General features: G+C 40.8%; 1 protein-coding gene across 1 annotated transcript in view; it reads left to right on the top strand.

The window, feature by feature from the left end:
- Positions 1 to 9,264: 9,264 nt before the first annotated feature.
- Positions 9,265 to 18,398, top strand: part of CFAP58 (cilia and flagella associated protein 58) — a 92,173-nt gene continuing 83,039 nt past the window's right edge. Inside the window, exons 1-5 of the mRNA XM_059397711.1 lie at positions 9,265 to 9,312; positions 9,756 to 10,037; positions 12,430 to 12,578; positions 15,763 to 15,919; positions 16,788 to 16,982. Coding sequence (XP_059253694.1) covers positions 9,265 to 9,312; positions 9,756 to 10,037; positions 12,430 to 12,578; positions 15,763 to 15,919; positions 16,788 to 16,982 — 831 coding nt within the window. The remainder of the gene's footprint in view (positions 9,313 to 9,755; positions 10,038 to 12,429; positions 12,579 to 15,762; positions 15,920 to 16,787; positions 16,983 to 18,398) is intronic.

The following is an 18,398-nucleotide window of genomic DNA, read 5'->3' on the forward strand; positions in this document are numbered from 1 at the left end:
ATCAAGAAAGCTTGCTGTACTATGTCAAATGCTTTTTCAGCATCTATTGAGAGTATTATATGGTTCTTGTACTTTCTTTTATTAATTTATTGTATCACATTGATTGATTTGCGGATGTTGAATCAACCTTGCAGTCCAGGAATAAATCCCACTGGGTCGTGGTGAATAATCCATTTAATGTACTGTTGGATCCTATTGGCTAGTATTTTGGTGAGAATTTTTGCATCTATGTTCAACAAGGATATTGGTCTCTAATTCTCCTTTTTGATGGGGTCTTTGTCTGGTTTGGGATCAAGGTGATGCTGGCCTCATAAAATGAGTTTGGAAGTTTTCCTTCCATTTCTATTTTTTGGGACAGTTTCAGGAGAATAGGTATTAATTCTTCTTTATTTTTATTTTTTTTTTAAAGATTTTATTTATTTATTTGACAGAGAGAAATCACAAGTAGATGGAGAGGCAGGCAGAGAGAGAGAGAGAGAGAAGCAGGCTCTCTGCTGAGCAGAGAGCCCGATGCGGGACTCGATCCCAGGACCCTGAGATCATGACCTGAGCCGAAGGCAGGGGCTTAACCCACTGAGCCACCCAGGCGCCCTTAATTCTTCTTTAAATGTTTAGTAGAATTCCCCTGGGAAGCCTTCTGGCCCTGGGCCAATCTCCTTACTGGTTATGGGTCTGTTCAGGTTTTCTATTTCTTCCTGGTTCAGTTTTGGTAGTTTATACGTCTCTAGGAATATATCTATATCTTCCCGATGGTCAAATTTGCTGGCATATAGTTGCTCATAATATATTCTTATAATTGTTTGTATTTCTTTGGTGTTGGTTGTGATCTCTTCTCTTTCATTCATGATTTTATTATTTGGGTCCTTTCTCTTTTCCTTTTGATAAGTCTAGCCAGGGGTTTATCAGTCTTACTAATTCTTTCTTTCTTTCTTTTTTTTTTTTTTAAAGATTTTATTTATTTGTCAGAGAGAGCAAGCGAGAGCGAGCACAGGCAGGCAGAGTGGAAGGCTGAGTCAGACGGAGAAGCAGGCTCCCTGCGGAGCCAGGAGCCCGATGTGGGACTTGATCCCAGGACGCTGGGATCATGACCTGAGCTGAAGGCAGCTGCTTAACCCACTGAGCCACCCCGGCGTCCCTTACTAATTCTTTCAAAGAATCAGCTCTTAGTATCATTGATTTGTTCTCCTGTTCTTCAGTTTATATTTCATTGATTTCTGCTCTGATCTTTATTATTTCTCTTTTACTGCTGGATTTAGGCCTTCTTTGCTGTTCTTCCTCCAACTCCTTTAGGTGTAGGGTTAGATTGTGTATTTGAGACCTTTCTTGTTTCTTGAGAAAGGCTTGTATCACTACAAACTCTCCTCTCAGGACTGCCTTTGCTGAGTCCCACAGATTTTCAACAGTCATGTTTTCATTATCATTTGTTTCCATGAATTTTTTCAATTCTTCTTTAATTTCCTGGTTATACCATTCATTTAGTAGGATGCTCTTTAGCCTCCATGTATTTGGGTTCTTTCCAACTTTCCTCTTGTGATTGAGTTCTAGCTTCAGAGCATTGTGGTCTGAAAATATGCAGGCAATGATCCCAATCTTTTGGTACCGGTTGAGACCTGATTTGTGACCCAGAATGTGATCTATTCTGGACAATGTTCCATGTGCACTAGAGAAGAATGTGTTTTCTGTTGCTTTGGGATGGAAAGTTCTGAATATATCTGTGATGTCCATCTGGTTCAGTGTGTCATTTAAGGCCTTTATTTCCTTGTTGATCTTTTGCTTGGATGATCTGTCCATATCAGTGTGGGAGGGTGTTAAAACACCCTAGTATTACTATATTATTGTCAATGTGTTTCTTTGATTTTGTTATTAATTGGTTTATATAGTTGGCTGCTCCTATGTTAGGGGCATAGATATTTAAAATTGTTAGATCTTCTTGTTGGGCAGACCCTTTGCGTATATATAATGCCCTTTCTCATCTCTTATTATAGTCTTTGGCTTGAAATCTAACGTATCTGATACAAAGATTGCCACCCCAGCTTTCTTTTGATGTCCTTTAGCATGGTAAATTATTTTCCAGCCCCTCACTTTAAATCTGGAGGTTTCTTTGGGTCTCAAATGAGTTTCTTGTAGGCAGCATATTGATGGGTCTCATTTTTTTTAATCCATTCCGATACCCTGTGTCTTTTGATTGGGGCATTTAGCCCATTTACATTCAGGGTAACTATTGAAAGATATGAATTTAGAGCCATTGTATTGCCTGTAAAGTGACTGTTCCTGTATATTGTTTCTGTTTTTTTCTGGTCTACTGCTTTTACATTCTCTCTTTGCTTAGAGGACCCCTTTCAATATTTCCTGCAGGGCTTGTTTGGTGTTTACAAATTCTTTTAGTTTTTGTTTGTCTTGGAAGCTTTTTATCTCTCCTTCTATTTTCAGTGATAGCCTAGCTGATACAGTATTCTTGGCTGCATGTTTTTCTCATTTAGTGTTCTGAATATAACATGCCAATTCTTTCTGGTCTGCCAGGTCTCTGTGGATAAGGCTGCTGCCAATCTAATATTTCTACCTTTGTATGTTACAGACTTCTTGTCCCGTACTGCTTTCAGGATTTTCTCTTTGTCACTAAGAGTTGTAAGTTTTACTGTTATATGCCTGGGTGTGAGCCTATTTTTATCATTTTGAGGAGAGATCCCTGTGCCTCCTGGATTTTGATGCTTGTTCCCTTTGCCATGTTAGGGAAATTCTATACTATAATTTGCTCCAATATACCTTCTGCCTCCCTCTCTCTTTCTTGTTCTTTGGAATCCCAATTATTCTAATGTTGTTTCATTTTATCGTATCACTTATCTCTTGAATTCTCCCCTTGTGGTCCAGTAGTAGTTTGTCTCTCTTTTGCTCAGCTTCTTTCTTCTCCGTCATTTGGTCTTCTATATCACTAATTATCTCTTCTGCCTCATTTAACCTAGCAGTATGAGCCTCCATTATTGATTGCATCTCATTAACAGCTTTTTTGATTTCAGCTTGGTTAGATTTTAGTTCTTTTATTACTCCAGAAAGGGCTTTTATTTCTCCAGAGAGGGTTTCTCTAATATCTTCCATGCCTTTTCTGAGCCCAGCTAGCACCTTGAGAATTGTCATTCTGAACTCTAGATATGACATATTACCAGTGTTTGTATTGATTAGGTCCCTAGCCTTTAGTACTGCCTCTTGTTCTTTTTTTGGTGGTGAATTTTTCCACCTTGTCCTTTTATCCAGATGAGAATATATGAATGAAGGAATAAAATACCAAAAGGGTGGCAAAGACCCTGAAACATGTACACTAACAAAATCAGAAGAGACCCCAAATCAAGGGCAGAAGAAAAGGGGTAAAAAGAAGTTTAAAAAAGTTAAAATATATATATATATTAGACTGGTGAGTAGAACAGAGCCACCCACTTGATTTTGGATGTATTTTGGTCTCTTAGAAGAAACTACCTCCCAAAATTTTAAAGAAATACACACACACACACACACACACACACACACACACACACATAAAAATAAGGGTAAACACAATGAAGGGATGGAATATGACTGTAAAGATGAAAATTTTAAAAAAATTATAAAAAAGGAATTGGTAAGATAAGTTGGTTGGAAAAAGAAAGAAAAAGAAAGTGGAGAGAATTTGCTGAGGCTGGAGACTAGAACAAAGCCCTGTGCTAGATATAGGGTATATTTTGATCCATTAGAAGAAATTGTATCCCAGAATTTTTTAGAAGAAAAACCCTATACGTATTCAAAAAATAAAATTAGATACAATGAAGGATAAAATATGACTATAATAATGATGGTTTAAAAAGTTTTTTTTAAAGAAAGGTATTGTTAAGATAAACAGTTAAAAACATTAAAAGAGGAAAGAGGAAAAGTTAAAAAAATAGAATAAGAAAAAAATAAAATTCAAAAAGTTTAATTAACTTTGCAAGACTAAAGAATCATGGGGAGAAAGCCATGAATGCCATGATCCATGCTTTGCTTTCCCCTCCTCTGGAACTCCACTGTTCTCCTTGATCAGTGAACTTGGTCTTGACTGGATGTTCTTGCTGATCTTCTGGGAGAGGAGCTTGTTGCAGTGATTCTCAAACGTCTTTGACCGAGGCGGAATTGCACCGTCCTGGCCAGGGGCTGGGCTAAGTAATTTGCTCAGGTTCCCTCTCAGGAACTTTTGTTCCCTGAGGGCTTTCTGTAGAGCTCTGGAGGACAGGAATGAAAATGGTGGCCTTCCAGTCTCTGGCCCAGTGGGGCTCAGAGGGGGAGCTCAGGGCCCCACTCCTCAGTGCAACCTCGGAGAAAAGTGCTCAATCACTCCTGTCTCCCTGGTCTCCAGCTGCACTACAAGCTCACCTGGCCTGTGACTGAGCATTTCTGTCTCTGGCACATGGCCCTGTTTATAGTCTCCAAACACAGCAGATTCCTGCTGCTCTGCTATTCTGGTGGAGGAAGGTGGGTCTCCCCAGATCTGCCACTTGTGGGGTCAAAGAGCAGTGGTCTGACTGTGCCGTGGATCATGGTTTAAGGTGACCCCAAGCTGAGAGCTCACTCCTCGGTTCTGTCTCTGTATTTGGCTTCTCCACTCCGATACCTGGGAGCTCTGCTACACTCAGACATCCCCTATCCTTCTGTTACCCCACAGGAACTGAGACCACAGTGTTCCTGGGAGGGCTCCACCCCTGCTGAGCCTCTGGAGTGATGTCCCTCAGTGGAGCAGACTTCTAAAAGTCTGGATTTTGTGCTTCGTTGCTCCGCCGCTTGCTGGGAGCCGGCCCCTTCCCCCGCAGTCTATCTTCCCATTGTTTTGAATTCACTTCTTCACATGTTCTGCCTTTCAGAAAGTGGTCGATTTTCTGTTTCTAGAATTGCTGCTCTTCTTCTCTTCAATTTCCTGTTGGGTTTGTAGGTGTTTGGAATGGTTTGATAACTATCTAGCTGAACTCCTGCTGTCATCTCAGTCTGCTACTCGTCTGCCATCTTGACTCTTCTAGTATTTTCTCTTTATTTGCTTTTGAGCATTCCCTCCTTTTCTCCCTTGCCAATTATCTTGGTTTATTTCATTCTTTTTCATTCTCCACACCTAAGCCGTAGATAACAACATCATGCAGAAATTATTTCCCGGTCTCCCTTCCCCTTCATGATCTCTCATTTCTTCTCTTCTTCTATTTTTCTTCTCACTTAATGTCAGTTAGGTTTTCCTCATTTCTGCTTCCACAAGCCTCTATTAACACTCTGGCCTCATTTATCACTGTAGCTCTCCTCTCTTTTTTCCTTTTTTTTTTTTTTTAAAGATTTTATTTATTTATTTGACAGACAGATCACAAGTAGGCAGAGAAGCAGTCAGAGAGAAAGGAAGGGAAGCAGGCTCCCTGCTGAGCAGAGAGCCCAATGTGGGGCTCGATCCCAGGACCCCGAGATCATGACCTGAGCCGAAGGCAGATCATGACAGGCTTTAACCCACTGAGCCAACCAGGTGCTCCTCCTGTCTTTTTACCTTGTTGTTGTCCCACTGATTGGTATTCCCGGTGCCTAAAACAGTGCCTGGTAGATAGTAAATGCTCACAAGATAGGTAAAGCCTGTAGGAGGCAGCAACGTAAGGAATGAACTTCCCTCCCACAGGGAATTATAGCATTAATAGTTGATGGGTTATGTTTTCAGATAATGCAAGTAAGGAGTTTGATACCTGCCATAAAATGGGTTCAAAATTCTACAAGGGACCTATAAGAAGATGGAATTACTCCCAGCAGCCAGAAAGAAAGCAAATTTCCTTAAGGAGGAAAGCAAATTTCTTTGATTAGCGGTAAAGTGTTGATGTTGAAGCTCTTTTTAAGGTAGAATACCAAAGCATAATGTTGCATACATAAATAAGGCCTTTCAAACTTTATCAGTTCCAAAGTCTTGAGTGGGTCTGTGTGGTCTACAGATTAATCCACTCCATTGCCTTTAGAATTCCAGTCAAGGACTCCAGTCCATCCTTAATTCCATGTCTAGTCTTCTCTTTCCATCTCCCTGTCATGGTTCTTACATGTTAGCCAACTTGAAGGAACACCATAGTTCATTTCTGACTGATTCGTGTTAAAATGTGCTTCCAAAATAGATACCATTAAATTCTCTGACAGTCAGACACCACCTGGTTATTGGTCACAGCTCAGAGACTATTTTTGCTGTGCTTTTGGTAATGGTATATTTTTGAAATGACAATATGAACAAATCTCATAAAAATACTTTTTAAAAACTTTACTTTCTTTGATTTTTTCATTCCTGTGCTAAGTGCCAGGTGTACAGGGAAAACCTAGTCTGAAAACAAATCATTAGCTAGCGATCAAGTGTTGACATTAATACCATTTACAGGGATGGAGTTGAGAACATGGCCGTGATACATTTTGTTGTGTGCTCATGTTTAGCATCAACAAGGGGAAAACACAGGGCAGCAGCAGCACCACATTTTCTTAATACAATTTTTCTCTTCTTTGTGGAATTGCTATATTGTGATATTGGCAATAGCTGTTTTTAGTTAGGAAGAAAGCCACTGTTGAGTTTAACATTAGTACTAATGTTACTATACAAATTGTAATAGGTTTGCTTGTTACTCCATATCTATTTTAAGATGTGGATTCTTTTGCTTGGGTGTCATCTTTGGAAATCAACAGTACAAGTGTTTTTGAAAACCAAAAATATGGGGCGCCTGGGCGGTTCAGTGGGTTAAGGCCTCTGCTTTCGGCTCAGGTCATGATCCCAGGGTCCTGGGATCCAGCCCCACATCAGGCTCTCTGCTCAGCAGGGAGCCTGCTTCCTCTTCTCTCTGTGCCTGCCTCTCTGCCTACTTGTAATCTTTCTCCATCAAATAAGTAAATAAAATCTTAAAAAAAAAAAAAAAAGGAAAACCAATAATATGTAGACTTGTAACTGTCCGTCAGAACAATGTACTGACCAAACATGCTTGAACACGTACCAACAACAGGCGTCTGGGGGAGAGGATGATATACACAGTCCTTGCAGCCGAGCAGCTGGGAATGCCCGGCCCCCTCAATTGGAGGCAGCCTGCTTCTTTTTTCTGTTATCTCCCCTTCTCCAGAGATCACCTGTAGTTAATTAGATGATTCCTTAAAATGCATTTACCAATCCTATACTGCTTGATCAGGCATATCTTGTTTATCTATAATCTCCTTCGACTCATTTGTTGATTATTATCTTGTATCTAATAAATACAGGACTGAGGAGTTGTTCTGGGTGGCAGTTTCCTCAACTGCCGACCCCTGCTCCCGTTCTCTTGAAGCTGAATTGTTTGTACCTCATTCTTCTCCCGGGTGCTATTGGAAAGCAGTGTAGGCTTTCTCTATATTGGGCAATATAGGCTTGTCAAGGCAGAACGTAAACAAGATTGCTTACCCTAAATCTGCAGGATGAATTTAAATTTTACTTTATTTTGGGGATTAGAGAAATCATCTCAGTTGATTTCTTTGATTAGCAATAGAGTGTTGATGTTGAAGCTCTTTTTAGGGTAGAATACCAAAGCATAATGTTGCATACATAAATAAGTCCTTTCAAACTTTATCAGTTCCAAAGTCTTGAGTGGGTCTGCGTGGTCTACAGATTAATCTACTCCACTGCCTTTAGAATTCCACTCAAGGACTCCAGTTGGTCCTTAACTCCCGGTCTAGTCTTCTCGTTCTGTCTCCTTGTCATAGTGCTTACACGTTAGCCAACTTGAGCTTCTTAACCAGTCTCAAATCCTGGATATTTGCTGGGCCCTGAGCACTTGTTCAGGCTTCACAGTGGGCCAGGCATACCTTTTCTCTCCATATTCACTTGTGAAAATTTCGCTCTTCCTTCTGGGGCTGCTCAAATAACACCTTCTTAAGGAAATTTGCTTTCGTTCTGGCTGCTGGGAGTAATTCCATCTTCCTATAGGTCCCTTGTAGAATCTTGAACCCATTTTATGGCAGGTATCAAACTCCCTACTTGCATTATCTGAAAACATAACCCATCAACTATTAATGCTACAATTCCCTGTGGGAGGGCTGTTTATTCCTTACCTTACTGCCTCCTACAGGCTCCCTCATGCCAACTTACACACAACAAATGTTCAGTAAGCATTCGCTGAATAAATAAGTATATTAACCATCCCCATTCTTTGTTATTATTGTGCTGTGCCTAACAAGAAGAAGGTGTCTTAGTCTGCTAGGCCTGTACAGAGTGCTGTAAACTGGCTTAACATAGTTGAGAATTTTCTTTTCGCAGTTCTGGAGGCTAGAAGGCTGCAGTCAGGGTGTTGGCAGGACCACGCTTTCTCTGAGACCCTAAGCAAAATCCTTCCTTGCCTCTTCCCTGGCTTCTGATGGTAGCTAGCCGTCCTTAGCTTTCCTTGGCTTGTAGGTGCCTCAGTCTAATCCCCGTGTCTGTCTTTGCGTGGTGTTTTCCTGTGTTTGTGTCTCTGTCTAAATCCTACTCCCTACTTTTCTTTTTAAAATTGAGATATAATTGACATGTGACATTATATTAGTTTTAGGTATACAATATAATGATTTGATATATATATATATATACACAGATCTCTCTCTATATATGTATATGTGTATGTATATATATTTTAAAACAATTACCACAATAAATTTATTTATTTAAAGATGTTATTTATTTATTTGACAGAGAAAGATCACAAGTAGGCAGAGATGCAGGCAGAGAGAGGCGGGGGAAGCAGGCTTCCCGCTGAGCAGAGAGCCCGACGTGGGGCTCGATCCCAGGACCCTGGGATCATGACCTGAGCTGAAGGCAGAGGCTTTAACCCACTGAGCCACCCAGGTGCCCCTACCACAATAAATTTAGACATCCCTCACTATGCAGTTATAATTTTCCCTCTTTTTATAAGGAGGCTTATAGGGCCCACCCTACTACAGTATGACTGCAAGTTAGTGGTTTACATATATAATGACTCTACTTCCAAACAAGGTCACATTTATAGGCACTGGGGGGTAAAACTTCACCATAACTTTCTGGGGGACAAATTTAACCCTTAACACTAGAGAAATGAAAATTCTGACATAACTGGTTCCCAGGTTCTCCTTAAAGTCATAGCCACATATGTTTGAATTACATCTGTATGTCTGGGCTTTTAAAAAAAAAAAATGTTGTCTAGCTGAGCGTGGGAAGCAAATCTGGAGAAGGCCTGTGAGCGTGGCACGGGGGGCATCTCAATACACCTGTGGAGGGCACCTCCCTATTTATTTTAAAAGATAAGAACGATGGAATATCTTTTTGGAGACTACTCCATATTTCGGATGGGGTTCATTGTCAGTATGTGTGATTTCATGGGATCGACACCAAAATCTCCTTATAACTGACCAGGAGGTGCCATGGCTTTCTGCTGCAGTCCTGGGGGCAATAAGAAGCAAGACGAAGTGAAAACAAATCAGGGCTTGGCGTAATCATAGTAGCTTTCAAAATTTATTGCGTGCCTCCTGTTTGCCAGGCATGTGGTCAAGTGTTCAATGTGAATGATCCTATTTAATTCGCTCTTCAACACCATGTGGTAGGAAATATTATAATATTATAAACATTATTATCCTAACATGTGTACATATATACATGCATCAGGGGATGAACAAGATGTCTTGTCAGGGGCTTTTATTTTCCTTTGGTGAGGTCTTGTATTCATAGCTAATAATAGCACTCCCCGAATAGGAATGGTGTTTCACGTTGCAATACTTATTCCTCTCCCTGATCTTGTGCACAGGAAAAGAGTGAAAAGCTAGCGCTGGAAGAAACTGCCTATGAAGAAATCGAAAGGGATTTTCAGGATGTTCTCAGTGAACTTTCAGGGGACAAAAGTCTGGATAAATTTCGAATTGAATATGAGAAGCTTCATGCTGTCATGAAAAAGTCTTATGACAATGAAAAGCGTCTGATGGCCAAATGCAGAGAGCTAAACGCAGAGATTGTAGTTAATTCCGCGAAGGTCGCCACTGCCCTGAAGCTCTCCCAGGATGATCAGACCACCATTGCGTCCCTGAAAAAGGTTAGTGATCTTGTAGAAACGAGCTGAGGCTGAGCTGCCACAAACGCATCCTATATTTAAAACGTCTTTCTTTCCTTGTATTGGCAGCTCTAGGCTGGTAGTAAATGAGTTATTTAGTAAAAATTTACATGATTTATGTATTCATTAAGCCTAGGGAATAAAGTTCATTTTCAAAGGAAATAATTAGCCTGGGTGAATTGCTCGATGCAAAAATAATATAGAACCTTCCTGGCTTGGTTTCTAAGAAATACTGGGTTAGCAAAGAGAATTAGCGGGAAGTAAATGTAATATTAGGGAGCTCTGTATGTCTTGTTTGATATAAGTAGAGTAATTAGATATCTCATGATGATAGCTTGTTAAGGATTTTTTTTTTAAGGGATGTTTTAATGTTTTTGCTTTTCTCACTGCTTTAGGAGAAATTACCTTGAGGATTCTTAGATAGTAATTTTTATGATCTTGCTTTTTCCTTGATCCTCCCCGGTCCTCATAATGGGAGACCAGGGAGTCAATCTGGGGGATGTTGAGGAACTATGCCTCCATTTTACCCTTTATTTTTTCACTCTCAAGTGTGTTACATTATTTTGAGAGTAAAATGTCAATGTTTCTTGTTGATCTCAGGATGATAAAAGGTTAAGAGATTTTAATTTATAATTAAATTATACACCCAAACCCTGGTGATGAGAAATAACTCATGAACTTTTTAGTTAAGTCCCTCGATATCATACAATGAAACATCACCCGATTTAAATGAATTTCTAAGACCAGTGCAAATTATGACATCTGTTTTCTTAGAAACGACCTTTTTAAAGTGCCATTTTCTCTCTATTGTCATTTTCTTCTTCTTTTTTAAAGATTGTATTCATTTATTCAACAGAGAGAGAGAGAGCGAGCATAAGCAGGGGGAGAAGCGGCAGAGGGAGAAACAAACTTGATCCCACAACCCTGACATCATGACCTGAGCCAAAGGCAGACTTTGACTCTGAGATCATGACCTGAACCGAAGGCAGACTTTAACCTTCTGAGCTACCCAGGCACCCCTTATTTTCTTCTTTTTTGCTGAAAAACCAGTAAGAATAGACTTTAATTCATCTTATGATGAGATAAAAGCCCCATTTTTTAATTGTAAATTAAAAAACTGGAAATGGAAGTCATGAACAGATAAAAGTATAATTGATGGTTGATGGGGACAAAACTTCATATAATCATAGTTTCATTTAAATATCCTTCATTTATTTTGCTGAAAATAGTACATATGGTTGCTATTAAAAATACCCCGTAAGACTCCTCTCTCTAATGTGATAGCATGAATTTATAGAAATCCTCTCTTCCACTCATTTTATGCCTTGTCAACATGAAACTGGAATATTGTCACCTAGAGCTTATAGGTTCTTACGTGTATAAAGGACTCACATTCCACTGGACAAAATTTTGCAAGAAAATTGACGGGCAGGGTAAAACTCAAGGCTGTTGCAACATTACTATACTTTGTTTGCTTATTTGAATGGCTGCAGTTCCCTTCTAAGTACTTATGTTAATATTCCACATTGCATTTCATAACAGTAAGATGCCCCAAACTGCATGAGTTGTTTCCACTCCACACAGGGTCATTGTTTTTCCCCTGTAAGCATTTGAAGAGAAGGCCTGGGTGTGGATTTGGAATGGGAATCACCAGGGCTGTTGTGTACAATTTCGTGACAGTGAAGACCACCTTCCTCTGAATTATTCTAAGGCTGACATTGCCATTCAGGACTGCTTACTTGGGACCTGAGATCAAAACAAGTTTTTAAAATTTGGAATCTAACAGGGGCTCCAAATTTAGGACTTAGATCCAGGGCCACTCCTAATTTTTTTTTGCTCCAAAAATATCTGGGCTTGGATAGCACATAAAATTTCATTTTTTTAAAAAAAGATTTTATTTATTTATTTGACATAGAGAGAGATCACAAATAGAGAGACAGGGGCTGGGGGCGGGGGAAGCAGGCTCCCTGCTGAGCAGAGAGCCCGATTCGGGGCTCGATCCCAGGACCCTGAGATCATGACCTGAGCCGAAGGCAGACGCTTAACCCACTGAGCCACCCAGGCACCCCTAAAATTTCATTTTTAATTTCGTAAACCTATTGTAACATATTTATTAGAAATATCCTCCTAGTCATAGCAGTCCTTGTAGGATATGAGCCAGGACCCCTCCTAAACCTGCTGTTCGGTATTGACTAGTTAATGTTGAGCAATTCAGTAAGTCAATATCAATGAAATGCATAATGTGTAATGTGAAATCCTCTTTTCCCATAAATGACTACTCTGTTGGAGTTGTTTTATTATTCTCTTTGCTCAGTGTATCTTGCATCTGGATCCTAGTTTGGTTTTTCTCACTGATGTCCTGTGACCCATATAGGAAATTGAAAAGGCCTGGAAGATGGTGGACTCGGCCTATGACAAAGAGCAGAAGGCAAAGGACACGATCCTTGCCCTGAAAGAGGAAATAGTGAACCTCACCAAACTAGTGGAGCAGGGGTCTGGACTGTCCATGGACCAGGATAGCAAGTAGGTGATGGCTTCTTGATGGATGTTGAACTTGCTCTTGTGGAGGCCCCCTTCTTCAGCAGCTGGCAGGGGGCTTGCAGAGTCATCTTGAATGTTCTTTGTGATATAAGAGTTTCCTGCTGTGGTGGTTTCCGGAAGATTGTTTTCCATCTAGGGCTCTTTTTGTTTGTTTGTTTGTTTTTATTGCTCCCTTTCTCCATACCCAAGAATCCTAATTTGTGGTTCCTTTAAACTTCTGGCTATGCAGACTTAAGTACTACAATTTCAAAATGAGTAAGTATTTTAGGTTTCATTCTTTCTTTTGAACTTGTGTGGAATGGTTGCTTTTCTGCTCTGATTTCCAGCTTCTTCCTCAAGCCCCCAACTCCCATGATTTGTCCCATCACCATCTTTCCTACTTCTCAGGTTCTAGGCCACGCCTTTATTCCTTAAAGCTTCACCTTGTTGATTCTGTCTTCTAAGCATCACTTTTGTCTTTCCCTGCTCCCTAGCAGCAATGCTAATGCCTTGCTTTGGGCCCCATTCTTTGCTGGATTTGGTGATGGATGACTCAATGGTCTCCCTGCCTGTAAGGAGACATCTCCCCTCTGCACCATTTTCCACATATCAGATTTAGGTTGCTGAAACATGTACCTGTGTGCTTCTACTTCCAGCACATGTTCCAAACACCTTCAATATCTTCCTGTTCCCAAAGGATGCAGTCCAGTCTTGAACATGTCTTTCAGGGCCCTGCATAGATCTGCCCGTCAGCCTTGCCACAGTCCTGTCCAGAAACACCATGCTTGCTTATGGCTCCACACCTTGAACATGGTGTTTTCTATGCCACAAATGGTTTTGCTTCCTTTTGCCACACCAGAAACAACCATGCACCCTTCAAGACCTACCTCAAACACCATCTTAATTTCATCACTCTCAGTATCTCTGTCTCAACCTTCTTCTCACTCCCAGAACCAATAACTAAGCACAAGAGTCACTGTGTTCTCTGGTGCCATAGAACCCAAACAACATCTATCTCAAGTATGGCACTGGTCACATTTTATTGAAATTATTTGTTGATATGCTTCGCTACCCATTAGGCTATGAACTCCTTGAAGGAAGATGCCTTTACCTTCCCTTTAGGAGGCTAGCACTGTGCAGGGCACTCCAAACCTTTCATTAATTAATGAGTCAGGGATGAGCACACCCACCTCCTTAGCCATTTTTAACCATATCTAACTGCTGCCTAGGTTTCTCATGCTTTCTAGGTGCATTTATCCAATGCTGAGAGATGGTTCTAAGTTGAGGCATTGGGGGGAGGGGACAGGAAAAACTAACAGAAGATGCAGTGTCCATAATAATGGGCTCTATTGTCTCATTAAAGAAGTCAAGCATTATCAGAGCAACTACTGAAGAGCAGTGTGAGGGAACTGATCAATTAGGGGGAGCAGTTTTGTTTTGTTTTAAAGATTATTTATTATTTATTTGAGAGAGACAGAGAGAGAAAGAGAGAGCACAAATGGGCAGAGGGGCAGAAGGAGAGGCAGAGGAAGAAGTAGATTCCCCAGAGGTGTGGAACCTGATGCAGGGCTTGATCCCACCACTCCAAGATCATGATCTGAGCAGAAGTCAGATGCCTAACTGATGGAGCTACAGAGGCACCCCAGTTAGAGGGGGTATTAATGAGAATTGGAGCACGGCGAGGAGGAGAACTGAAGAAACTATCCAGGCCAGAATTTCTTTTTTTTTTTTATTTTTTTTTTTTTAATATATTTTTTTTAAGACTTTATTTATTTGACAGAGAGAGATCACAAGTAGGCAGAGAGGCAGGCAGAGAGAGAGAGAGGAGGAAGCAGGCTCCCTGCTGAGCAGAGAGCCCGATGCGGGACTCGATCCCAGGACCCTGAGATCATGACCTGAGCCGAAGGCAGCGGTTTAACCCACTGAGCCACCCAGGCGCCCTCCAGGCCAGAATTTCATCTTCAACAGTGCGCTTAGGTGTAACTGTCTTCATAGTAACCTTGGAATTCAAGGTTTTGTTTCTGGAGAAGAAGCTGAATGCAGTATTGAAGTCGTCTTCTTCTTTTTTTTCTTTTAAGATTTTATTTATTTATTTGACAGATAGGATCACAAGTAGGCAGAGAGGCAGGCAGAGACAGGGAGAGGAGGAAGCAGGCACCCCGCTGAGCAGAGAGCCCAATGTGGGGCTTGATCCCAGGATCCTGGGATCATGACTGGAGCTGAAGGCAGAGGCTTTAACCCACTGAGCCACCCAGGCGTCCCAATCCTGAAAACTTCCTATTAAATAGTTATGTTCTATCAAAGTTATTGGTAAATAAACATTGTCAGATTGCTGTGCTTCCAATAGTCATTTGATGGCTAACAATGGGAAGTGCCTCAAGTTCAAGTTCTCTGCTTTCTTGGCTCTCACATAGCTGCCTTGCTCTAGACCTTAATTCTGCTGCACAAGTCAGATCAGACATAGTCTTTCTACTTTCAAAACACTAATTCTGTGGAAAATCATGCCAGATCATATGTAATGGTTTTTGAGATGTGGAAGTAACTTGTTTAGAGTTCAAATCAACAAATATGATCATATACTCTCTAAAAACCAGCATCATGAATGATTTTCCAAAGTTTGTTCTTTGGAACATTTTATCTGGGTTGCATCCCTTTGGAAGAAATTAATCTCTGTGGTTGATGGATAGAAAACTGGCAATGTGTATTATTTGTTTATGTTTATGCTTCATTTTAGATGTTATGGCTGTGATCATAGCCCTTCACTGATATATTAACCAAATAATGTCTTCAATTAATACCTCCTTAGGGTCAATTATAAGAATTGATAATAGCAAGTAGTCTTGCTTTTCAGAGATTACCAGTTACCTGTGTCAATCGATTTTTCTGGACTTCTATAAATATGCCTATAAAACACATACACACACATATACACAGACACTATAATTATTTAAAGATCAGAAGAGGGATCATATTATATATATTATTATTGGAATTTCTTTTTCAGTTAACAGCTCACAAGCAGCTACCATGTCAATGGTCAGGGCATAGAGATCTTTCTCTTTCACACCTGAATAGTGTTAGTCCTTGACCTGGAGTCTTGCCTCTGAATACAAGCTCAGAAGGTGATAAGGAGGACTCCTGAGCAGGATGGCCTTTTAGTCTGATTCCTGTGTTCTTCTTTTTCTAGTATCCGAGATTTACTGAAGTTCAAAGAAGAAGTGACCAAGGAGCGAGACCAGCTCTTGTCAGAAGTGGTGAAATTACGAGAGTCCTTAGCTCAGACCACTGAACTGCAACAGGAAACAGAGCGAAGCAGAGAAGAGGCGGAGCAGACCATCAGTCAGGTCTGCTCTGCCATGGAGGGCAAGAGGAAAGATCGTTACCTTCCAGAAGTCTTTCCCATCTTGCTCCTCTTTTAGATTTACCACCTGGTGTCCAAACAAAGCATCCACAGTTCTGCTTGTTTCTCTGGTTTGTTTTTGCAAGAGCAGTTTGACGTGCACATTTCTTCTCAACATTCTGTGTCTGAGAAGTCACTAAGACAGGGCACTGCTTACAATTTTGGTCTAAGAAGGTGTCCCTGGTAAAGGCCAGGATGCCCTTCCACCATCTGGGAATGGTGGAAGTAGTTTCCTGAGCTCTTCTCCTTTGTAAGGACCCTTTCTGAACCCTTTTATATAAGTCCAGAAGTCAAATAGATGATTCACATGTGCAATCTCCAGGACAAAAACACGAAACTCCTTTGAGCATGAGATGACAGAAAGATTTTTCAGAGATTTTGGCCATCATGATAAAACTATAATGCTTTGTTTAGTAATATCCAGGACTCATGTGGGACAGAATTTTATATTTGGGGTAGCCGGTGACATTTTATTTAGATCCTATTGATAGAGAATTGGATGAATTCTTTCCATGCTTATCATCTCTAGAATTCTGGGCTTCCATATTTAATTGGATTTTACACCATTCTTTGTGGATTCATTCCCACAATCTGGGTGGATGTTTGGTGTTAAGGCTCTGAAAAACAATACAGAATATTCTTACAAAGTTTAAACATTGGGGTTCAAAGATGACCATCCTACAGGGGAAAGGCTACTACAAGGTGACTGTCCTGAAAATATAAGATTTGAGAAAGGGAGAAGTCTTGGCTGGTTGAGACGTGTCCTGGCGTGGGCTTCATCTCTTTCCTCCCTACCCTTTCTGCACCCTTAGTTCCAGCAAGAAATCCAGCAACGTCAGAACGAAGCTTCACGGGAGTCTCGGAAGAAGGAAAAACTAGAGAAGGAGCTCAGGCAGGTCCAGATGGACATGGACACCAGGCAGACAGAAATTAAGGCCCTCCAGCAGTACGTGCAGAAGAGCAAGGAGGAGCTTCAGAAGCTGGAGCAGCAGCTGAAGGAGCAGAAGGTGTGCTGGGTGTGGGCTGCACTGCAGTCCCGCAAAAACAAGGAGGGTGCCTTTGGAGCTCTTTGAATTTTCTTTGGAAAGCAGCAAACTCTCTTCATGAGAGATGTGGGTAACACAATGCTTAGCTTTGCCTTGCTCTTTGAACAATTCGGTTAAGTAGACATGACCGCCTTTTCTTTTCTTTTTTATTTTTCAGCTCCAACGTGTTAATTTCGTTTGAACTTTCTATTGATGTGTATAATAAACACATAGGAAAGCATGTAAGTCACAATTACATGCACATACATGTTCTCCCTCTCTCCCTGTCCCACTCTGTCTCTAAAATAAATACATAAATCCAAATAAAACAAGTACAAAATACAGCTGGATGAATTTTCTCCATTTCAACACATCTTGATCACTTGCACCCAATCGAAGAAACAGTACCCCGGATGTCCCCTTGGGGCCCCTCCCAGCCATTCTCTTTCCCAGAGTTCACCTCTGTTCTGGATTCTTAGCTATTTAGTTTTGTCTGCTTTTGTAATTTACAAAAATCCAGTCATAAAGGGTGTACTCTTTTGTGTTTAATGTCTTTGGCTCAGTATTTTGTTTATGGGATTCATTTGTGTTGCCACCTAGTGATAGGGGGACACTGTCCTTCGGTAGCCACTAGCTACATGCAGTGATTTAAATTTAAGTTAGTTAAAATTAAATACAATGAAAACCTTAAGTCCTCAGTTGCTCTAGTGCCCTTTCAGGTGCTCACTAGCCTCAAGGACTGGTAGGTAGCCCATAAGACAGCACAGCTAGAGAACATTCATTGTCATGCAGAAAGTTCTGTTGGACGGAGCTCAATAGGCCAGTCACACTCACGGTATTCATTGTGTGACCATTACATGATTTATTTATTTATCTATTTATTTATTTAAGACGTTATTCATTTATTTGACAGATAGAGATCACAAGTAGGCAGAGAGGTAGGCAGAGAAAGAGAGAGAGAGAGGAGGAAGCAGGCTCCCCGCCAAGCAGAGAGCCCGATGCGGGACTTGATCACAGGACCCTGAGATCATGACCCAAGCTGAAGGCAGAGGCTTAATCCACTGAGCCACTCAGGCACCCCATATGATTAATTTTTAATAGGCTTATTTTTAAATCTCAAGTTTAGAGAGTCATATTCAATCTTTATGCATTTTAAATATGGTACTATTTTTAACATTTCTCCTGTGATAGCAGTTTAAGGTAACTCAAATAATTTTAATTCTGGTCTGTCTTTTTTCATTTTTTTAAAAAAAGATTTACGTACTTATTTTAGAGATGGAGTGGGACAGGGAGAGAGAGAGAACGTGTGTGTGCAAGCTGGGGAAGGGGGGAGGGAGAGAGAGAGAAGCAGGCTCCCTGCTGAGCCCAGAGCCCTGGGCTGCCAAGCCTGAGGCAGGG

Source organism: Mustela nigripes, chromosome 4 (genome assembly GCF_022355385.1).
Source record: "Mustela nigripes isolate SB6536 chromosome 4, MUSNIG.SB6536, whole genome shotgun sequence".
Taxonomy (NCBI): domain Eukaryota; kingdom Metazoa; phylum Chordata; class Mammalia; order Carnivora; family Mustelidae; genus Mustela; species Mustela nigripes.